At 39.9% G+C, this 24,522-nt stretch overlaps 4 protein-coding genes across 4 annotated transcripts in view; 2 read left to right on the forward strand and 2 right to left on the reverse strand.

The window, feature by feature from the left end:
• LOC122669010 (DNA gyrase subunit B, chloroplastic/mitochondrial-like) overlaps window positions 1-4,967 on the forward strand; it is a 54,835-nt gene extending 49,868 nt beyond the window's left edge. The window contains exons 20-21 of the mRNA XM_043865615.1: window positions 4,560-4,690; window positions 4,837-4,967. Of these exons, the coding sequence (XP_043721550.1) occupies window positions 4,560-4,690; window positions 4,837-4,905 (200 nt within the window). The 3' untranslated portion in view covers window positions 4,906-4,967. The remainder of the gene's footprint in view (window positions 1-4,559; window positions 4,691-4,836) is intronic.
• Window positions 4,968-7,795: 2,828 nt separating this feature from the next.
• On the forward strand, window positions 7,796-11,381 carry LOC122667784 (pentatricopeptide repeat-containing protein At1g20230-like). Its single transcript, XM_043864212.1, has one exon. It carries the CDS (start codon window positions 7,812-7,814, stop codon window positions 10,740-10,742), a length of 2,931 nt encoding a protein of 976 aa, XP_043720147.1. The 5' UTR covers window positions 7,796-7,811; the 3' UTR covers window positions 10,743-11,381.
• Window positions 11,382-14,245: 2,864 nt separating this feature from the next.
• Window positions 14,246-15,103, reverse strand: LOC122668319 (zinc finger protein 490-like). The gene has a single exon (XM_043864905.1). It carries the CDS (start codon window positions 15,101-15,103, stop codon window positions 14,246-14,248), a length of 858 nt encoding a protein of 285 aa, XP_043720840.1.
• Window positions 15,104-18,793: 3,690 nt separating this feature from the next.
• LOC122667785 (pentatricopeptide repeat-containing protein At1g31790-like) lies at window positions 18,794-20,112 on the reverse strand. Its single transcript, XM_043864213.1, has one exon. It carries the CDS (start codon window positions 20,063-20,065, stop codon window positions 18,869-18,871), a length of 1,197 nt encoding a protein of 398 aa, XP_043720148.1. The 5' UTR covers window positions 20,066-20,112; the 3' UTR covers window positions 18,794-18,868.
• Between the last annotated feature and the right edge of the window lie 4,410 nt (window positions 20,113-24,522).

Genomic DNA, 24,522 nt, shown 5'->3' on the forward strand with positions numbered 1-24,522 from the left:
TAGAAGATTTGTTTCCTTTTTGTTATTTCAGTCTTTATTAGTATTAGCTAAGTTAGAGTTTCTATTTTAGTTGTTTAGCTGAGTTAGAGTTTCTATTTTAGTTGTTTTCCTTTTTGATTACTTAGCAAAGTTTAATTACTTGTAACTCAAGTCTCAACTCTTCTAGAGACTTTCTAATTTCGTTGTTTCTATTTTGGGCTCAACCCTTGAGTCTATATAATGTAATGGCCCTTAGAGGCCTCCCCAACAATTTAATGAAGTTGAATGTTGATTGCTTTGTGCAACTATCATCCTGAGAGAGGCTGAGAAGGGTGAGATGCCCAGGCTGAGATAGCCATCTATCCGCATCCCCCTTCTTCTATTCGATCTCCCTTACTTCCTATTTCATTACCCTGTTATCTTCAACAAACCAAGGCTGCTGAGAGCAACTGATCACCTGCAGAAGTCACCCTCTGGAGATCCAAGGCTACTGCTGCCACAACCATTAATCAGAACACATTCTACCTGCTTGCGGCTCTAGTTTCCTTTTCAGAACCTGCTGCAACTTCAAGGCCCTAGAAATTATCAACCACTGAACCTATTGAGGTGATATTTAAAGCATCTTTGGAGTACATCAAGCCCTTCAATCAACCCTTCTTGGCTTCCCTAGTTGCTGACCAGATTGCGTTTCTCCATTGACCTTCTATTTTGAAGTTTTCTAATTGAACTCAGTAACCAGCCATCAGATTTAGCCCAATTTTGGACCAAACATTCAACCAACCAAGTGATGCAGATCCAAGCCTCCATGAGCTGAAGAAACCCCCCCTGATCATAGGGTTTTAGTAGGAGCCTTAGACTAGTTTATACTTAGTTTATTTCAGTTCTATACTTAGTTTTGAACTGGTTCAAATTGGTTGCATCCAATTGGTTCAATTTAAGTTGGTCTAATTTAAGTGAAGTGTTCCTATTGGCTATTAGGATCTTATATCTTATTGGTTGATGAGGAATCTTCTTAATTTAAGAGTTTTAAGTGTTTTAAGTTAATAGTGGTAGTTAGGACTTTTAACTTTGAGTTATTTCATTTAGTCACACTCCTTCCACGTTTTTGGAAGAGAGAGGATTTTAAATTGTATTAGGGTTGTGGCCCTTAGGCCCTTATTAATAGAAATCGTGGGAGAGGCTCCCCCACCAATTAAAGCTTTAAAAAAACTCGGTTTTGTGCTGCTGGCTATTGTTGCTGCTGTTTCTCTCTTCTAAGATTGTCTTGTGAGTCATATCAAGACCTCCCTTGTGAGTCATATCAAGGTTGAAGGGCTGGTGGATCTCCAGTGACTCCTTGCATCTTGTAGAACGGGTGGTTTATCTGCAAAGCTGTCTTCAAGGTTGCTGCCATTGTAGATCTCCTTAAACCAGCAAGTTATTTACTGTTTCAGCATTCCCTTCTTCTTCTTAACCCTCCAACCCAAGCCCCACCTGCCCTAATCGATCCACATTGGCTCCTCCATTAAAAACCCATTGATCCCCATAAACCCTAGTTGTTCTAAATTCTGTCCAACCTTGTTCCTCTATCCAATCCCAACCAAATTTCAACCACATCCCCCTCTCATCTCCTCCTCCACTCGACCTAAGTTGCAGCCCCATCCAACCATTGAAACCCTAATTTGTCTTGTCTCTGTAGAACCCAAAAAAACCCTAAATTCTGTATAGACCAATTCGGCCATCAGAACTACACCATATTACAATCGAGTACCCTTCCCATTGCCCCTAACACTCAATCTTGTCCCTTGCCCTAATTCCAAGTTTAAACCCTAGTTTTAACCTAAATTCTAAAACCCAAAACCCTAACCCTAATTTCTGTAATTTTTAATTTTTGTTTAAACCTTGTTCAAACCTACCCTATTAGCTTCTCCTAGACCTGCCCATTAAAACCATATAAGATTCAACCCTATTCTGATAAACCTAACCCTAGATTTGACCTAAAATACCCCAATCTGCCCCAATCGGCCATTACCTTTTTGTGGGGGTTTGCTCTACCTGGCTCCTAGTAGGTCTTCTACCTATCTAGGACTACATTACCAAGGTTAGCCTTCAATCAGATTTAGAGGACATTCCTACTGATGGTTTGTCTGGAACTGATTGCCTTCTAATTTCGGCCTTTACCTTCTATTTCTGTAATCTGCCTATATCTCTATATCTGATCACCAGAATTGACCCAAACTTGGAGGGCTATTCTATTTTATCAAGACCTAAACTTGATCTGGAGTTGCAGGTCCATCGGTTGGCTGGTTAATATTGTTTGTTATACCTTCTATTTTTGAATTCGCAGTCTAATCTGCCATATGGTTGGGAATTGTGTGCTGCCTGAGATTTCATGTATTGGGGAAATTATTGGAGGTTAGTTTACTCGTAAATTGACCTTACATTACATGTTCACTTATCCACCCAAAGAGGCGGAGCCGATTTGGTCATAAACGGTTGGAGCAGTTGGTGTGTGTGTGCACTACAAAAGGAGATTGAAAATATAGCACATATGCATAGGCATGGACAATGATAAAGACCCAATCGATCTCAACATCTTCCAGGTGGAGTCAGATGAGGAGGATCCATTGTACGAACGAGTGAGGGACTGAGGCAACCCAGTGATGGATAAGCCCGGTGGTAAGCCTAACCTCAAGATTGCTAGTTAGGTGGATGCCGATGTTAGCAAATTCATGGCTTCTTAAGAGGGCCAAGTTCATACAGGCACCCCGACCTTTTGAGTCCCAGCCTAGCGGGGATGACGAAGATATCGATTTGTCGCATTCTAGTTCCCACTTTCGCACAATCATTGTCTGGTGATGGAGATGGTGGTGGTGGTGAAGGCAATAGATTTGCGAGCCCCTTCGAGATGAATACAACCAAGTGGAGCCGGAGCTGGTGCCAAAACCAATCCGATTCACAGGAGAGACTAAGTTTGTTCATGCTGCATAGGATGGGGACCATGATGCACGTGCCCCTACAAGTAGAGGTTATTCTATAGGCCTACGCTGCAGGTTCAGACTAGATGTGGAGCATGACAACATTGACATGAAAATAGATGTTTCTTCTTTATTTGACAACACTTGGAGGCCTCAGTCTGGAGGGGAGTAGTTGATATGGTGGGTATGGACAGCCAGGGCAGTGGTATGCACCATCATTTCCCACAGAGACATCTAGTGTTGGGTATAGTGGGTATGGTGTGTTTTATCAATATGCCTCGTCATCATATTCATTCTCCACTGCTCATGATGATGAGTTACAAGGTGTCACCATTTGTGGACAGCATCTTCTCATTCCCAATCCCCCCAACAACTCAGCCTGATCCACCAAGCAATTACATTGGATCCACATTTGCATCATCTTCCTGACCCAATGATCTATCTGAGGTTGGGGTACCCAGAGTATATTGATGATGAAACCTACCAGGCTGTTGTGATGGACTTTAAGCGTTTCTTCAGACATAGCATGGCATGACCTTTTGGGATAGAGTCAGAGGAATGGTTCCGTTGGCGGCAACAATCTTTTTCATCTTTCGAGCCCTCCCAGAACTCTATGTGGTACTGACAAAAAGTTGGAGGAACGGCCTCGTAGGGGTCTATTGAGTTTCACCTTAGTTGACTGTTGTACACTCATAGTTGCAACTTTGTAAGTTGTAACACTTTGATATTTAATAATATTAAATGGTTTCCCTTAATTTGTAATGCATATTTTAGTTGTTCTCATTGAATTTATGTGTTATAGTGCTAAATTATGTGTAGCATAAGCTATATTTGAGAAAGTATACAGCAAGGTATGTCGTCCACTAACAACTTAGGGTACAAAACCAAACTAGCATTTTGGCTGTGTTTTTTAACAATCTAAAGGTTCCATTATGTGAGATGCGTAATTAGGGTCTTCTTAAGTTTTGGGCCAAAATATGATCATTTGACCATCGAAAGGGGCAAACGAAACCAACCGCTGAAACATCAAATTGGCCTTTTTACTTTTGGTCATAGAACTACTATTGTTTGTATATGATTATCTTCCCTGGGATGATTTTGTGCTAGAGGTAGTTGATTTTTTTTATGGCTCATGGTCTTGTTTAATGTGCTTGCCTTGATAAATTTGATCTCTTTGCTGGGATAGTTCCAAAACTTGGAACAGGAATCTGTAAGAAATTCATATTAGTCCACTCAGAACCAATGATTGTTTGTAGAATGACTTTTTTATAAATACAATTCATTACCAAAGCCCGAAAACGAGGAGGAATACACAGGGAGAGGGGGGGGGGTGGCTATACAAAACCTCAATCCCTAGGAAGGGTCGGGAGGCTGAAGAAGAGATATAGGTAACCCCCAGGAGACAACAATACGCCTGTTCCTTGGGGAGTTCACAATAGATCTGTGAGGTAACATGTGAAGCTTGGAGTTAACATAAAAAAAGATGGAATAATGTCAAGAGAGCGGGAGTTGGGATTTTTTTTTAGTTTATTGGATTATCAGGTTCCTTGATCCCGGGCTTATTATTTGTTTGTGTGCAACCACCCTTGTATATTGTAATGCTTTGTTTGTGTCCTAAAACAGGTTTAGGGGAGATGATGCCTGTACAGCTATGGGAAACGACGATGGATCCGGAGCGAAGGTTACTGAAGCAATTATTCGTCGAGGATGCAGCAGAAGCAAATGTTGTCTTCTCCTCTCTCATGGGTTCTCGGGTAAAAGCAACTTCTTTAATTATTGGCATGTTCAACATATATATGGATCTCAAAAAAAAAAAAAAAAAAATAATATATATATATATATGAATCTTTTCCTTGGAAATAGTGGGAACCATGTTAGAATTCAATCTTTGCTTTTTCAGGTGGATTTTCGGAAGGAACTCATACAGAATTCAGCAAGCATGATAAATCTTGATCAACTGGATATTTAAATGTCCAACATTTGTGTATTACATTACTATGTCTTGAAAATTACATGTATCATCGCTCTGTAGCTTTCTAGTTTGGTGCCCATTAGCCATTTTTATCTAGGTACACGGTAAGAGGCGTGTCCAGCGCGTTATCCTTTAGAAGTTAAAGCAAAGGGACAGTCCTGTAATGGTATAATGTACATTGATCAACTTGAAAAAAATTTAAGTATGAAATAGAACTTCTGCTACTCCGTAGCTTTTCACCCTTTTGATAGGATATTCAATCTGTTATAAACACTTATGGTTCTGTATCGTTTCTTAAACAGCCACATTCTTATATCTCAGTTACTCAGTAGCTCATTCTCTTGAAAAATCCAACATGCATGTAGATGACAATGTGCTTTATGTTTTCAGATCCGATGGGTCGATTTAGGGTTTTTGGGACCAATTTGATCCCAATTGCGATGTTAAAATCTCAACTTAAACAAAACTTACCACGCACATTGTGTTATATATTTGTGCTCCCTCCAATTACCAAAAAATTAAAAAGGGATTTGGTGTACTAAATTATACACAATCTTTTGTTTAATCAAATTACTCAAAAGACAGATAAGTATCAAAAGTCAAAACTACTCAAAATGGTGCTTATCCCTCACCCACCACTTTTTCTTTTTACATGTTTGCCTCAATTCCCTCTACCACCCTTCTCTGATCACCACTTCCACCCAATGGCTGAGAACTATCGAGAAGAGGGAGCTGAAAATCAGAGCAAGTAGCGTGATGGACCCCCAACCTTAGTTAGTAAGTTCGGGAACGGCAATTGAACGGGAACGGATACGTACGGCAATTAAACGGACTAGACGGTAATAATACTTTTCAAAAATCCGGCTTCATAAAATCTATACGGTAATAATACGGTACGTGTTTAATACGGGTATAATACGGCATAGACGGCAATAATATTTTTAAAAAAAGGGACATATATTCATTATATAACATGCATTCACCACCTAATAAACAAAATAATATCATGATTTTATTAACTAAAATAAACACAATAATATAATATGCTATATAACATCTCTAAGATTATCATTTAACATACCAAAATATCAATAATCTACAAGAAATGAATGTAGATTGTCTGAAAATGACATGAGCAAGTTGATTACCTTATCATTAAATCATTCTTCCAACATTACATTTCTTTCTATCTACAATGAGATAACCATATATTTTTAACCAGATGTGTTCTTGTGAAGGGGGATGAGTTCCCACTAATTAACCAACACAAGACAAGAGGGAGAGTTCCAGATATGGATCTCCACTGTACACATTAGCTACAAGAGAGAAAAACAAGAATAAAATAGAATAGAGATTGAGCCGTTCTCGCCAATATCACACCAGATTCATTTGCTTCACTACCACCATCAAAGTTCAAAGACCAGAGAAACAAAACTTAAGTGCCGCTTTGTTGAACGGAGATGGCCAGGATGATTGGAGATGGAGGGCGGCTACTGTTGCCTGCTACGGTTGGATGTTCAACGCAAATCGAAAGGGACGAAAGGGAAAGTGAAATCGTTTCCCTAAATTCTAATCTTTTGGGTAATTTTTTTTATTTAAAAAAAATGTATAATACACGTATTATATGAGTATAATACACGATCGATTAAAAAATGCATTTTTTTATAAAAATATGGGAAAATACAGGGACGGGAGTATTATACGTTTAAAAATATGGGGACGCATATAATACGCATATGATACGCGAATTTACTAACTAAGCCCCCAACCGAGTAGCATCGACCATTGTCACTACTCTGGCCAGATAATGATAGAAAGTAGCGGCTGAAAAACCATCACCCAGTCGTGAGCCAGCCATCAACCTCACACATGTTGGATGTGTCTGTCAAATCCGGAAATTTTTTTCCCTATTAGGGCAAGAGATAGCTGTTTGGTTGTGTAACCCCTGCACCAGCATAGGGGTCGGTGAAAGTGCATATAAAAGCATCAACATGGATGGATTTTTTGATTTCACAGTGGGTAGAGCGGTAAATTCGTGTGCTACTGTGTCTAGTAACAGGAACCACGTGACCAAACAACATATTTTTTCCCTAGTATTAATTTTAGTTAATTTGCATGAACATTAACGGGCTATGGTTGTCCTTATGTTTTTACCTACAACATACTCGATTAGGGACATGACTGGACGTCTTGTTCATATGGTCATCATATCATGTGTTCTTCAGAATGTTGATTCGAAGACACAAGTGTGAATGCACATACGGTGTGCATTGTATAAAACCACATTAGAATGTTACATGTATTACTACCAATTGATACGTAACCAGATTCTCATTTATAAAATTAGATTGGTCCCTTGACCAAATAGATTTCTTGTCGTTGCAGTTGCTCATCGTGGATTTTGACGCACCAATGGTTGATGTTTACCAAACTATAAATCGGTGTATTGGATTCATAGTATTTGATCATGAACGAACAAGTCACCCAACATGAAATCCACTACCTTTTTTGGGGAATATCGAGGAGAGAGAATGATTGTGTATGATTCGACATTGTGTAGATCTGGTGTCAAGGAAAATTTTCACGTACCTCCCCTGAGATATCATGTAATTACAAAAACACTCAGTCACGTACCTCCCCTTACTTTTCTAAAAAGTTAACACATGCCTCCCTATTTTCCCTAGGAACACTAACGCTTTGATTAAACAAAAACTTAGGTGGGTAATAATGTAATATTGTGAACCAAAACCTATGAGTCATCTTGTAATTTTATCAAAAAAAAAAAGTTTTTATTTTTTTTATTTTTTTATGCGAACTAACAAAAAAAAGAGCCAAAAATCTTCCCGGTAGCTATTTATCCATAGACCACTAATTTTCGAAGTCGTATACCACTTTGAACTACAATGGCAACCGCCGCAGCACCAGCTTTCCTTCATCCCAATCTGGAAACAACCCACAAGGTGGGCTCCCCAACCTTCCCTTGTTTCTTTCTTCCAAGAAAAAAATGGCGTATTTTAGCTTCGACAGTTACAGTTTATGAAAACACTCCCAGAACGTTGAATACCTACGGTAGCAACTGTGAGAATTTCATAGAATTCAGTTCAATTCCCAAAAATGGGATGTTGGATAATGCTTCTGCGTTGCTTCAATCCGTGGATTTAAGCAACCCCGATGAGTGTTCTGAAGCTTATGCTTTACTACTCCAAAATTGTCGAAAATTCGATGCTCTTGAATTGGGTTTTCAAATTCATGCCCGTATGATTGTTTCTGGGGTGGACTTCTGTGTTTTTCTTTCTAGCCAACTTCTTGAATTCTATTGCAAAGTTGGTTGTCTTGACATTGCAAGACTGTTGTTTGATAAAATGACGGAGCGAAATGTTTTTAGTTGGACAGCAATAATAGGGTTGTACTGCAGGTTAGGCTATTATGAAGAGACTATTAGGTTGTTCTATTTAATGATTGACGAAGGGGTTCGGCCCGATCACTTTATCTTTCCTAAGGTTTTCAAAGCATGTTCAGAGTTGACGGACTATCGAGTTGGGAAAGATGTTTATGATTACATGCTGAGTATTGGTTTTGAGGGAAATCCTTTTGTGAAAAGATCTCTTGTTGATATGTTTATAAAATGTGGCAAGATGGATTTTGCAAGGCGGTTATTTAAAGAGTTTGAAGTTAAGGATGTTGTGATGTGGAACATAATGGTTTCAGGTTATGCCACCAAAGGGGATTTCAGGCAGGCTTTAAAATGTATTAAAGAGATGGAGACTGAGGGTGTAAAGCCCAATCAGGTGACATGGAATTCGATTATTGCGGCATATGCCCAAAATGGGCTATTCGAGGAGGCTTCAGATTGGTTTTTCAAGTTGCAGAGTTCAGATAATTTTAAGCCAAATGTTGTGTCTTGGACTGCTTTGATTGCTGGAAATGTACAAAATGATTGTTCTTCTCGAGCATTGCAGATTTTTCGGCAGATGGTGAATGATGGGGTTGAACCAAACTCGATCACCATTGCCAGTGTTGTTTCAGCCTGTACCAACTTGTCTTTGTCTCGACATGGTAAAGAGATCCATGCTTATTGTATAAAATCTGACGGATTGGACTCGGATGTGCTTGTCAGCAATTCACTGGTGGACTTCTATGCCAAATGCCGAGCTTTGGAGGTTGCTCGTAAAAAATTTAATAGAATCAAACAAAAGGACGTGGTATCTTGGAATGCAATGCTTGCTGGTTATGCACTTAGAGGTTTCCGTGAGGAGGCCGTTGAACTACTTAAAGAAATGGAGTCACAGGGAATTGAGCCTGATATTGTTACATGGAATGGACTCATTACTGGTTATACTCAGTTTGGAGATGGGAAGACAGCTCTTGAGTTCTTTTATAAGATGTATGAAACTGGAATTTACCCCAACATCACCACTATATCCGGTGCTCTTGCGGCTTGTGCCCATGTGAAGGAATTAAGACTAGGGAAAGAAATCCATAGTTTTGTTATGAGAAATGAGTTTGAGATGTCTACTGGTGTTGGGAGCGCTCTTATATCTATGTATTCTGGATGTGATCAGTTGGAACTTGCCTGTTCTGTATTCAATGAGCTTACCACAAGAGATGTGGTTATTTGGAATGCAATTATTGCTGCTTGTGCTCAGAAGGGGCAGGGGATTAGTGCATTGAACATGTTGAGAGACATGCAACTACGTAATGTGGAACCCAACATGGTCACAATGGTTTCGGTCCTCCCTGCTTGTGCAAGATTGGCAGCTCTGCGACAGGGCAAGGAGATTCATCAATTTATTATCAGGCATGAGCTTGATGCATGTAACTTTATATGGAATGCCCTCATTGACATGTATTGTCGATGTGGATCTATTAAAACAGCACGGAGAGTCTTTGATATGATGCCCCAGAGAGATTTGGTCTCTTGGAATGTGATGATTGCTGGATATGGGATGCATGGCTTTGGAATGGATGCTGTGAACCTTTTCCGCCATTTGAGAGTCACAGGGCTGAAGCCAAACCATTATACATTTACAAACCTTTTGTCTGCCTGTAGTCACTCGGGCTTGATTGATGAAGGCTGGGAATATTTTGAGATGATGAAATCAGAATATTCCTTGGAGCCTGCTGTGGAGCAATATGCTTGTATTGTAGATCTACTAGCACGTGCTGGTCAGTTTGATGAAACTATGACTTTCATTAAAGAGATGCCGTTAGAACCCAATTCAGCTGTTTGGGGTTCGTTGTTGGGTGCTTGTAGAATACACTGCAATCCTGAGCTTGCAGAGTATGCTGCAGGATTTCTTCTTGAACTTGAGCCACAGAATTCTGGGAACTACATACTCTTAGCGAACATCTACTCTGCAGCAGGTAGATGGGAGGATGCAGCAAGAATTAGGCGTTTGATGAGGGAACGGGGGGTAACGAAGCCCCCTGGTTGCAGTTGGATTGAGGTGAAACATAGAGTCCACAGTTTCATTGTTGGGGACACTACACACCCATTGATGGATGTTATACTTGCTAAAATGGATAGCTTGTATGCAGAGATCAAGGAGATTGGGTATGTTCCTGATACAAACTTTGTCCTCCAGGACTTGGAGGAAGATGAGAAGGAATACAGCCTCTGTGGGCACAGTGAGAAACTGGCTATAGCTTTTGGTTTGATCAGTACGCAGCCTGGGATCCCTTTGAGAATAATTAAGAACTTGAGGGTATGTGGGGACTGCCACTCTGCAACCAAGTTTATATCTAAAGTCACAGGTAGAGAGATTATAATGAGGGACTGTTACCGGTTTCATCACTTTGTCAACGGAGTATGCACATGTGGGGATTATTGGTAGCTGTAAAGAAAATTTATTTGCGCTTTCATGAAGAGTATAATGCAGGCCCCAGAAGATCATTATGGTCTAGGGCTTCCAGAATACTTTGGATTGTGGCTTTGTTAATAACTACTTTACAGACATCCCAGAGCTCTGAGGTATTCCAGAGGTGTCTTTATAGGGCAGCCAAATCTACAAACATGGCAGGTTAGCAACCTTGACCTTTGAACCAAGTCTCAAATCCTTCTATGCTCAAAATTTTCCTATCCTAATGTGTTGCCAAGAACATATTTCACCTAGTGTGATTTGCTCTCCCAAGGAAAGGCATTGTTCTTCCAACCACTGACTGAAGGAATGTTAAGCTGTGCATATACACAACCTGCCAAAGATGTGACATAAAAACAGATGGAAGAAAACAGACTGGCCTGAGCAAGCTACATTATAGAAATGGATCAAAATCTGTTAAAAGGACAACCATGTTGGATCCTCCTCCTTCGGCCTGAGCGTGGATACTAAAAAATTGGTGAGTGCTGACAATACCTTCATGAGTTGAATCATGTACTCTATATTCTCTGTGAAGCTTTCAAGAAAAAGCAAACATGTCAGCCATTATTTTAAAATGAACAATGATCATAAAATGCCAGTAGTTGTTATATCTAACAACACGAAAAATATAATTGAGATGGATACAACTTGATAAATTATATCATTTTGTAATAGATATTCTTGATATGTGAAGCTGTATATGGTCTCCACGTTGGTAGGTTTCTTAAGATAACATAAATATGAAGGTTTCTGCGACTCTCTCAGCATTGTGAGAATGATTCATGAAGATGATCGTCAACCTGGCCATGGTAAGTTTTTGATATTTTGTTGGAGATTATGGATATCAAAGGAAGCTTCGGATAGTGCATTCTTGAATACTGCAGCTGGGATGGAACATGGAAGCTCACACCCTCAGCACAATGAAGCTGATAAGAAGAACGAATCAAGTTCATGACCTTTTAATTCTCATTTTCTTGTATACTAGCTAGGACTGTTGTACTATTTTATGTATGTAGTTCTGTTTCATGTCTTTAGCTACACTTGGACTATTGTACTGTTTTATGTATGTAGTTCTGTTTCATGTCTTTCTGCAGGTCCTCTTGGATCTTAATAAATTTCTCAATTTTCAACATTTAAAAAAAAAAAAAAAAAGAGAAAATGAAGTCATTGCTGTCTTTCCCCCCTCAAAAAGAAAAAAAACCCTCCCTTTTTTCCCCACTTTTGATCATGAAGGATAGTTCCAGAGAAACTTAGGATAGTCAAGTTGAATGCTAGTGTTTAACCATTTAAGAGTTCAACAAGTACAGGTAGCTTTGGCAGAAAGTGGTCTGATGTGGTATGTAAAGGGCAGTAGATCTAGTTCCAACAGCTGAAAATGAGACAATCTTAGGGAAAATGTTGTGTGTGTGTGTGTGTGTGTGTGAGAGAGAGAGAGAGAGAGAGAGAGAGAGAGAGGGGGAGGGGGGCAAAATGACCGCCCTGCCCCCCATGAAAGGCTGAAATCCAGCCCTGAGTTGCCAGTGTGCTCTCTCATTGGCTGCCATTCGCATGTGGCCCCTGCACTCCCTCAATCTTATTGGACATTTTCAGACTTTTCCCTTTTGTGTTCCTTCTATTGAACGTCTCAGAGGAGTGAAAATCAAATTAGTGGTTTTCGTTGGGTGAGCTTTTATGTCCCAAGTTCTTCAAATGCAATATCTAGGGCTGTAAATGGGTCGATCATATAGGCAGATCAATATTTATATTTATTGAAAACTTGAAATATTGAATATGGATTTTCTGATTATCTATTGAAGTATTGAAAGAAAAATGGTGTACACGGTACACACTGCCGGTTGTACATACACTCACATTCTCTCTCCTCCTTGATCATATGGAGTATGGACCCCTTTATATGAATCTTGAGCACTCTCTCCCATGCATCCCTTGGTTTGACGTGCGAGATGCCAATACACACAGGCAGTGTATAGATCCTTCCCCAACATTGAATATGGATTATCCAATTAAACATACAAAGAGTAGAAGATCACAAATTCATGCTCTAAGTTGTGAAGATTTATTTGGCCTAAATTTAATTTGTGGAATTTGGTACCAATTTACAATTAAAACTAATTGTACATACATATTCCTTGTATATTATACAATTTTTTCATGGTAGACAATTGAATATTTATCAAATCATATATGTAATTTATAGAAGGGAGAAAGAATGCTACCTAGGCTCATCGACAAGCATTGATAAATCGAGAGATCTCTAATTGCACTACCAATCAATTGCAACAAACTACAAGATCTATGCTCAGACACAAGGGCGGGTAAAATGAACATTGCACCCCCAAAAAATTTCACTTTTCCATGGGGGCACGGAGGTCATTTCGTCCATCCGTGTGTAGGTGTTGGAGCAACGTACCGCACACGCCCAGGTAGTATTCTCTTTCCCTTTATAAAAATAGATCGATTGTACAAGGGAAATATATATCATAATAGTTGGATGCAAGTATTTATTGGATGCAATCCTTACTTTAACATTTTTTTTCTTTTGTTTTTAGTGAGGGTAAATCTTGTCATTTCACATAAAAAAATCATTAAATAACTTTCAATTTTTTGAAAATTCTTTTTTACATTTACATTAAATAACTTTTGAAAATAAAACAAAAGGGCAATTAGAAGTAGGCTATAACTTCTTAGTTCACTACTTTGGTGACAAAAAGTTGTTCACAGTTTTAGAATCTGAATCCATTTCTATCTCTACAAGTGTCAATGCTACCAAATTATCAAAAAAAAAAAAAAAAAAAAAATCATTTATCAATGTACTGAGGAATACCAGGCGAAGCTGGAACCCACATTCAGTTGGTCCAACCATGGTATCCAAGGCTGTGAAAGGGATTCAGTGAGAATATCCTAATTATGGGGATAGACCGCATTCATGGTTGAAATAATTAAGATGGTTGAAATAAGGGGCATTTTTGTTCTCCCCTTTTCCAGTAATAAGATCTTAATCAAACATAGAATATAAAAAATCCAGCATAGGATCTAGTTTGAATTGCATTTGAATCAAGACCTAATACAATTTTTCTGCTCTTCTACATTTCCTCCTGAAGTTGTATAGGTCTTCACCTCTTCTCCCCTATCCTTTACAGTTCAATTTTAATAAAATTACTTTTCTGCATCTCTGTGAATCAAATAGAAAGGCAAGTATAACAATTCAGGAAACCATGAATACAAAGGCAAGGAGTGGTCCAGATGCATTCCCAAAAAGAACTCTTACAGAAAATTGAGATTACAGGAGGTCAATTCTATGATATGAGTACCCATATTCACTGAAATTGATTTAAAAACAGAGCTCAATGGTGAATACAATCCATGTAATTTATAAACAAGGCCAAGTCTGACAAGAATCCAAACAAATGATATTCTTTCAGCTTCACTCCAATCAATCCATTTGAAATCAAATTCTTCTGAAGAACTATTTTTGAGCTCTAAGTTTTCACAGAATCTTCAACACATTCAGGGTGGGTTCTCTTGTGAGCTGAAAGGTTACATTTGAATGCAAATTTCGAGCCACATTTGCATTCAACACGCTCACCACATAGCTTCTCATGATCCTTCAAGTCTATTTCCACATAAAATTTCTTCCCACATTTCCCACAATTGTGCAGCTTCTCCCCTTCCGAGTGCTTCCGGCCAAAATGCCGGCGAAGTTCATAGAGACCCACACAGGTCCGGCCACATACAGGGCACCGGCATGGAACTTTCTTGTTGTGTCCAGATTTAGATGCCTGTGACACTGAATTATTATCAGGCCATTGCCGAGAAATAAGAGATTCATTAGTGAAGTGAGTCCTGTAATGGAGTCTTAGGGTTTGTGGATTTCTAAAAGTTTTGTCACACCCAGACTGTGAACACTTGAATGGCCTCTTGTTCTGAATCACCTCAATAGAGATAGTAGGGACTTCTCCAGAAATCTTAGCTTTCTGCATTTCGACATTCGTTTCTGGATTGCAATCGTTGTGAAGTATCTGAACTGTGTTTTGGGTAATGGAATTAAATTCCAAAAACCCATCAAAACCCACATTCTCATTTCGCAGAAAATCTATAGCTTGGGTTGCATTCACATTGTCATTATCCGAAAAATCCAATTGGGCTCGAAGGAAATCCAAGTATTCAACAGAAACAGTAGGATCAAAACCAAAACCAGAGCTGTCAACAGAGTTAGAGTCTGAATTTGAGCTTACCTGAGAATCACTGATGAAGGGTAATTCCAAGTTGCATGAATCAGGAATTGAGAACTTCAGCTCTTCTTGTTGTGAGATTGCTTTAAAATTTGCAGAATCCATTCTGGGTATCTAATTTGATGAATAAACAGATGAAAATTTTGTGAAGGAAACTTCTCCAGTGAACAGAGATACAGAGAAACCCACACAGAGACCCAAAGAGGGAAGGAAGTAGAGTACTTTCAGAGGGTAAGGGGCATTTGGATAATTTAGCTCTAACATTTTGCAAGATCGCAGGAAGAGACACTTTGGGGGAGGAGGGAAGTATTTTGAAAAAGCTTGAATTTCTTGGTTTAGGCCATCATTACGGCTTCCTGCAGAGTATTCTTTTAGGCAAGGAAGCAGAAAAAGGAAATGGTTAGAGGGCCATAGGAGGAAAAGTAAGCGACTTTCATGGCTAATAATGTTCCTTTGGTGGGGTATCAACTCATGATGCATTCAATATATGTAACAGTGTTTTCTCCGTTAAAACAGCATATCAGAATCAAAGGGATCATCATCTTTCAGCCTGCCAACCATTCTTTTCCTACCATCATGATTGGTTTCATATTCCTCCAGTTACGTGGAAAAAGATTTGGAATTGTAAAGTTCTTCCCAAAATTAAATATTTTCTATGGCGGTGTTGTGCTCAAGGGATTGCTTCAAATGAAGGACTTGCGAAGCGTTCGATCTCTATTGATCCTAGTTGCTCAATTTGTGATCATGAAGTCGAGACTAGTGATCAAATTTTCTTTCGTTGTCCTTTTGCTAAGGCAATCAGGTTTGGTAGCAGTCTCTCTTTCATTTCTTGGGATTGATTCAACTTCCCAAGAAATGATCGCAACTTTAGTCGTAAAATGTGGTCTCTTGTGGAGATCTTTACCAAAGCTCATAACGCTTTTGAAGAATTTTGGTCTCTATCTAACCCTGATGGATCCCTCCTCTTCAAGGTACCGTCAAACTCAACTGTGACACTGCCTTGCCTTGTGGAAGTACTTTTTTTTGGTGGCCTGGGATTCAACACCAGGGACCACAGGGGGAAACCACTGTTGGGCTATTTGGTCTGGTTTTATGAGTATTGCGGAGATGGGGATCTCCCATATTATTGTGGAGTTGGACGACTCTAACCTAATCAAGCACTAAAATCTGCCTTCTCTTCCTCCCCCACCATTGATCGCTTGATTCATCCCTGACATCCGGATTTTATCTCTGCAGATCTGTTTGTGCTCCTTTGTGCATATCTCTAGGGAAGCAAACTTTATTGCGCACTACTTGCCCTATCCGTGGGAAGTAGGATAGAATAGCCCTTGTCCAATCCTTGGCTTCTCAATCTATGTGATCCGGAAGCCTTGTGCTCCACTTGCCCTCATTTTGAAGAAATTACATTTTACCAACAAACAAACAATGAGGTCGATCTCCTTGTTACTAGACCCATAAGGTATGAGATTTCAGGCCTTAAAGAGATTGCACCACCTTAAGAGGCTTACTAAAGTTTTACCATATAAAAAGGTAACATGGTAGTTTCCATGGCATAGATATCTAGAAAATAGTCAAAAATTGACTTTTTGTAGAACCAATTTGTTTGTGTGGCTTCTTAACCAATGCTTGATTAAAGTAAGTCTTAAGGCCATTCAAGCGCTCTTAATATTCACCCAAACTCATTTCTCAACAGTCAACGGGACATGACTTGTGCACAAGTAATAACGCTGCATCGAGGCTTGCTCCTACTACTCATCTAACATTCTCTCGTCGTCACAGTCCATTGCTAGTGCCCCTCCAATTCAGAGCTACAACTAAGCCGATCATCATGTGTTATACCTAAGATGCCAATAAAGCTCAACTCAAATGGGACAATGTATACCGAAGGTTTGTCAAACCTACGAATCATGTGTTTGATAATTTGGTTTTGCAAATCTTTGAGAAATCTTCAATAATATGAAATATCCTAATTTTTCTATTTTCTTAACTAATGAAATTGAATGTATGTATATATATATATATAGAATCCCGTTGATAATTCATGCTTCAATTGATTAAAATATGGGAACTGATTCTTTGTTCAGAGCATTGGTATCTTTCTCCTTCCCAAAATTTTTCCCATGGAAAGGAGAGAGATAGACACCTGGGGGCGTAGACCACACTCCCGGACAAAGATTTTTTTTCCCTCAAAATATATATTGTTAATTTTTTTCTTTCAACTTTTCATATATCCATGTTTATATATGATTAATAATAATAATTTACCATAACAATATATTATTTATTTTCTTCATCTTATATTGTTATAACTACTTATATGTATTTTTATTTTTTTACAATTTTGTAAACTTTTTTATATAATCTTTAACCTTTGGTCTCACAGCCTTTGGGCCCAGTAATGGGGAAGTCATGCTCAATCTATGAACTATAATTATCGGTATATCTCAAAATATTTTCTTGTAAATTCAATCCAGTGTAGTCCAATCAGCTGATGCCTCACCAAAACAACATTATTAGCCATGAAAGGGGGTAACTTTTCCTCCAATGGCCATCAACTATACCCTTTTTCCAATTTTTTTATAGATAATTCAAAATATATTACAAAAATAAAAAAGAGAAGAAAGATCGAATATACAAAGGATAGGTAGTCCTAAAATGTTCATTTAGATAGACCCTGAAGGAAGTAAGAAGGCCCTTAAAACACCCTAAAGGAAGTAAGAAAGGGCCCTAAAACAGGCAGGACAACCCCCAACACACAAAAAAAAAAACCCCAAGTTATATACTAAATACACATCCTAACTGGCTAGTTATCAACGAGTGCTGAAAGGTTTATGGTGATGCAAGGACACTTTTGGTCTGGGCAGCTGTTCCAAATGTGATCTGCATATTCAAAGTAATTGAGCTTCACTAGTGGATGAGCAGGGTGGGACTTGAGTCTGGTCTGGGCAGGTTTTTGAGAATAGCCCGATCTATGCATGGTTTCACCAGACTGACTACTCAGACCGTCTTCGGGGCCAAATTTGTATCTGTATTCAAGCCAAGTCTAGGCAACTCAAGCCCAGATAAGGAGGTCAGCCTCAATGAACTTACTACTGTTAGAGCCATCACTCTTATCTCAAGATTCTCAACCGCCACAAGCCAACCTTGCCTTGTTGAGCAATGACTCATGGGGTTGCAGGCCAGCTGCCTTCATTTGATACATTAACTTGATGCCTTCACCATAGAACCCTTTGTCCAAATACCCAGTAAGCATGGCATTCCAACATACCTCATTCCTCTGGTTACCAACAATCTCAAATGCCCTTCTTGCATCAAGGAGGAGCCCACATCTCCCATACATGTCAACCAAACTGCTCATCACATAGAGACCATTTCCATCCCAGGTTTGATGGCACTGGCATGGACCTTAGTTCCCAACTGCCCATCATCCTCAATCCTTCCACACACTCGCAGAGCACTTGACATCGTAAAGTTGTTCTTCTTTACCCCTTCCCTCCCCATATCCTTAAACATATCTACGACCTCGACAAATTTCCCTTCTCTACAATACCCAGCAATCATGGCCGTCTAAAGCACAGAATCCTGATGACAAACTTGTTCAAACACAAATCTTGCACCTTCTAAGCATCCGAATTTTGTGTAGAAATTGACGAACGAGCTGCCCAGAAACAAACCTTTTCCAAGCCCAATTTTAAGTACCCATTCATGGACTAGCTTCCCCAGCCCAAATTCACCAGTTTGGAAGCAAGCCTTGAGGACACTAACGAGGACCAAATTTGTATATGTATTAAAGCCGAGTAACTCAAGCCCAGATAAGAAGGTCAGCTTCAATGAACTTACTGTTAGAACCATCAGTCTATCTCAAGATTCTCAATCGCCACAGGCCAACCTTGCCTTCTTGAGCATTGAATCCTGAGGTTGCAGGCCAGCTGCCTTCATTTGATACATTAACTTGATGCCTTCATCATAGAACCCCTTCTGCAAATATCCAGTAAGCATGGCATTCCAACATACCTCATTCCTCTGGTTACCAACAATCTCAAACGCCCTTCTTGCATCACTAAGGAGCCCACATCTCCCATACATGTCAACCAAGCTGCTCATCACATAGAGATCCATTTCCACCCCAAGTTTGATGGCACTGGCATGGACCTGCCTTCCCAAGTGCCCATCGTCCATAATCCTTCCACACGCTCGCAGAGCACTTGACATCGTAAAGTTGTTCTTCTTTACCCCTTCTCTCCCCATATCTTTAAACAGATCCATGACCTTGACAAACTTCCCTACTCTACAATACCCACCAATCATGGCCGTCCAAAGCACAGTATCCCGACGACAAATTTGTTCAAACACAAATCTTGCACCTTCTAAGCATCCGAATTTCGTGTAAAAATCGACGAACGCGCTTCCCAGAAACAAATCTTTTCCAAAGCCAATTTTAAGTACCCATCCATGGACTTGCTTCCCCAGCCCAAATTCACCCGTTTGGAAGCAAGCCTTGAGGACACTAACGACAACCAAACCAGTGGATTCCAAGCTAGTCCTCTGTGGCATTTTGAAAAACAGCCATAGTGCTTTCCTGGGTTCATCGTTGTGAACGTAACCAGCAATCATAGTCACCCAAGAAATGGAGCTTCTAACGGGCATTTTGTCGAACAAATTTTGTGCAGCATCTAAACGATCACAAGAGACATACATTAGAAGCAGGCGATTGGCTAAGGGCAACCCAAGTTGGAGATCACTTCTGTTAATGTGGGCATGGACCTCAGAGCCTCTAATTGGGTCTCTGGAGTCCGTGCATTCTTTGAGGAGATAAGCATAGATGTCTTCTGGTACAGGAAGCTGCAGGCTGTCCATAAGGCATAAAACATCCGTAGTTGTAGTCGTGGTAATGTTCTTCCGGCCCTTGATTTTGGAAAGGTTTGGGATCCTGAGATTGGGCCGTCTCAGAGTGACTTTGTTTGGAGTTGCAGGTTGGGTGCATGCTTGTGATTGACGGGCCAAGGTGTGGAACCGGGCGAAGCGATAAGATGGGAAGTGAGGGCTGTAGGCCAAGGTCCTAACCATTTGAACATGAGACACTATGTATTGAGATAAGAGAGAGAGGGGCCTTTTGATGGTGCTCAAGGTTTGATGAATGGTTTCCTACTAGCATCGAACTCAACCGTTTAAATGGAATCGATAAACCGTCTCTACTAATTGATTTGGTTTTTATAAATGGTGTGGTTCGATTTTGAACCGGTTAAAACCAGTTAGACTTTTGAGTATATGGTTTTCAAGAATGATTTTAGTGTTCTACGAATGACTTTGATACTAGTGATCATGGGACTTCAATCTTTCCTTGACCAATGAAAAAAAAAACTGAACAAAGTTATGCTCATATTATATTTAATTAAGGCAGAAATTAATAGCATAGATTTTGTTAACGTCAATTGAAATAATTAGGAAAAACTCTGTAATTTCATGGCAGCACAGAGGAAACAAAATCGGAAATGGATCATATTACCACAAACTCTTGAAACTTCATACCAGATGTGAAAAAGCCAAAGAAACCACACAGAGCTCTAAAATCATGAGAGAAGTGATGAGGCATAAAACACCCCACACGTCGTAGGCGCCACGTGGTCGACCCGACCTCAATCCGAGAACCGAGTTTGGCCGAGAAGGAAGTTGGGCCGACCCAATATCCGAGAAGTTACCCGACTTGGCCTTTTTTGAGCGGCCGCGGTGGCCGAGGCCGAGATTATACTGGTCACCACGATTCCTAGCCGACCTCATGGCCGAGACCAACCTCCTCTCGGGCCGACCTCCATGGCCGACCCACGGGCCGATCTCCATGGCCGACCCCACGCCGACCTCGTAGGCGAGCCCTCCTCCATCGAGGCTCCCATAGCACCCCGGGATCTCGCCACGTCGCACATCCCGAGAATCACGGGAGGAGGGCCGAACCACGATCCGGCACAACACGAGAATCACACTCTACATGGACTCTTACCTTAATAAGAGTCAGACCCCAAAAAAATAACTCTCCACTCCGCTCTCACTGTGGAGAACCTTCGAAACAAGGGCTCCTACCATACTAGGACTCTCCCAACCGTCTCATCTCCTCCTTATTCTATAAATACCCGGGTATGGAGCTCTATTCCACATCTTGCTTTGACTACGATTCTTTGTACGCGATTGAAGACCTGACTTGAGCATCGGAGAGTCCTAGGCGGAACCACACCGGCCCTCTTGCGCTCATTGCTTGGTTTTTGAGTTCATCCCAGGCGAACCAAGTACGGAGGTTTTCACACACAACAAGAAGTAACATTTTGATGAGTGTAGTCTGTCAATTACTACCATGTGAATCATGAGATTAGCAGTACGTACCAAGGAAGTCAATGTGATACACATCTTCAAATGTCCTACGACAACAACAAACTGAGCCATATCCCAACTGAATGGGGTTGGCTACATGGATCCTTGCAAAACAAAGTAGGAAAAACTGACTGAGAGTAGAGAAACGAAAAAATGAAGACAAAAGAGATGAGAAGAGAGAGTAATAGGAAAGAGGCACAACCCAGAAAGTCAGGAAAATCTCAGCTAAATCGGGTTGGCAACATGGATGCTTGTACTTGCCCTCCAATAGGCTCTGTTAGAAATCTGAACAAAAAGGAGAGGACAGAAAGAAGGCCTGAGTTGAACGAAATCGTTCTGTCCTTAAGACAGTATTTGCACCCTCCTAATCCTGCAAAGGGTTGCAGCAAACCTGCCTCCCAAGATAAATCAGGCAGACTGTTACTGGTTGCAGGGACAGTAACACTGTGAAGCTATCAGAGATTTTTTGATCATCTAGACTGAGAGAATTCGTGGCCCATTTATAGGCCCACAAGGCCTGTTCGGATGGGTCACACCCATTGGCTCATATGGCTTGACCTGATAGGTTATGACTATTGGGCTGGGCTCCCTTGGCGGTTGCACTCCCTCTTTGATCAGCCACCGATCCAACGGTCGGATCGATCCTAAGCACCCTTTGATCAGACACCGTCGATCCCGAAAAGATTAAGGCGACATACTGCGACGATGCGCAGGTGCGAAGTGCAAAGTGCGCCATCAAAGCGCCACATTGCGCCTCACGCAAGCGCACGCGTACGCGTACGAGCTCGGACGGGTACCGTCCTCGCTCGCAAGTGCACCGTACAATCTCTTCTAGCATTACATGTGATAATAATAACTACTTACTACTAACACATATAAACCCAATGAGCTTTCCTTTCATAGCCGATGTGGGACTAAAAGTCCACATCAATATTTTGAAAAATTCCAACATTTTTCTCCAATTTTTAAAATAATTGAGCCTCAGTCAATAAACTCTCTGTACTTCTAAATCATACTTACATAAAGGTGTCTTTCGACTTGAACCTTTATGTTGTCAAAATACATTAGTACTTGTCAAAACGAAGTAGCCGTAGCCTTGAACTTAGAATTTTATAGCGACAAATCTAATATACTAGATATATGACTTACTTGAACATAGTTTCAATAACACCCGCACATTTATGGCCTTGTGCTTTCATCTTAGGTTTTCATAAGTGCCTTAGAGACAAGCTTTGAATCTCGCAGAAACGGCCCCAGTTCCTGCACTTATATAGGTGAATCTAATAAAATGCAATTGTATGACTTGCATTTCCTATAAGGCATAGATTCATTTAAGGACTGATCCTACCCTCTGTCGGTTTCTCCATACAAACATGCACTACCTTGAGATGTCAAGAGATCTTATCTCTACTAGTTGAGTGCATAGCCGGTTATTACTATAAGTATTTTTCCATTGAACTAGTTGACTAGATGTTGGTCCAGTGTCTAGTTGGTTTTCACTTGCAGGTTACCTCTCATTTAAAAGCTTTAAACCCATCTCCCTGGAAGTCTTCCATACCACATCCCTACCCAGGCCTTTTGTAAAGGGATTAGCCAAATTTTCCTTTGACTTTACATAACTAATAGTCACAACTCCTTTGATGAGTTGTTCTCTTACATAGCTATGTCTTAAATTGATATGCCTTAACTTTCCATTGTCGACTTTATTATAAGCCCTTGATAATGTTGCTTCATTATCACAAGATATTGATATAGCAGGTATTGGCTTAGGCCACAGAGGAATCTCTGTTAAGAGGTCCCTAAGCCATTCTGCTTCCTTTACTGCCATTGCTAAAGCGATAAATTCAGACTCTATGGTGGAGTGTAAAACTACAGTCTGTTTCTTGGATCCCCAAGAAATTGATCCTCCACCCAAGGTAAATATCCAACCACTTGTGGACTTTGATTCATCGGATCCTGTGATCCAATTAGCATCTGTGTATCCTTCTAGTACTGCGGGAAAATCCTTATAACTTAATGCATAATTCATTGTGCCCTTTAAGTACTTAAGTACTCTAGAAACTGCATTCCAATGAATTTGTCCAGGGTTATGAGTAAACCTACTCAAAACACCAACTGCAAAAGCTATATCAGGACGAGTGCGACTGCATGGCATACATTAAGCTGCCAATGATACTAGCGTATTCCAATTGAGATATACAATTCCCTTCATTAGAAATTAATCTAATAGAATGATCATATGGGGTAGCAACTGGTTTACAGTCATCATGATTGAATTTCTTTAATATTTTCTTTATGAAATGAGACTGTGTTAAAGAAATACAATCAGAGGATCTAACAATTTTGATTCCCAAAATTATATTTGCTTCACCCATATCTTTCATATCAAAACACGAAGATAGGAAAGCCTTTGTCTCCAAAACAGTGCTTGTATTAGTACCAAAGATTAACATATCATCAACATATAAACATATTATAACACCATGTCCATTCTTGAATTTAGAATAAACACATTTATCAGATTCATTTATTCTAAATCCATTTGCTCCAACCTTTTGGTCAAATTTATCATGCCATTGCTTAGGAGCTTGTTTTAGACCATATAAAGATTTGACTAGTTTACAAACCTTACTTTCCTGGCCTTTCAAAACAAACCCTTCAGGTTGTTCCATGTAAACTTCTTCTTCTAAATCTCCATTTAGAAAAGCAGTTTTAACATCCATTTGGTGTATAACAAGTTTATTAATCGATGCTAAAGCAATTAACAATCTAACTGTACTAATTCTAGCAACAGGAGCATATGTATCGAAATAATCAATGCCTTCTTTTTGCTTAAAGCCCTTTGCTACAAGCCTAGCTTTAAACTTATCAATGGTTCCATCAGCTTTAAGCTTTCGCTTAAAAATCCACTTACAACCAATAGATTTAAATCCAGGAGGTAAATCTGTTAAAACCCATGTTTTATTACCCATGAGAGAATCCATTTCATCATTTATAGCTTCTTGCCAAAAAGCAGAATCTTGAGAATTCATGGCTTTTCGAAAAGTCAATGGATCATGTTCAACATTATACACACAAGAATATGTAACTTCATTTTTGTTTCCTTCTACCAAGAATTGATAGAAACCTGGACCAAAGGATTTTTCCACTCTAACTCTTTTACT

The sequence above is a fragment of the Telopea speciosissima genome, chromosome 7 (assembly GCF_018873765.1).
Source record: "Telopea speciosissima isolate NSW1024214 ecotype Mountain lineage chromosome 7, Tspe_v1, whole genome shotgun sequence".
NCBI lineage: Eukaryota > Viridiplantae > Streptophyta > Magnoliopsida > Proteales > Proteaceae > Telopea > Telopea speciosissima.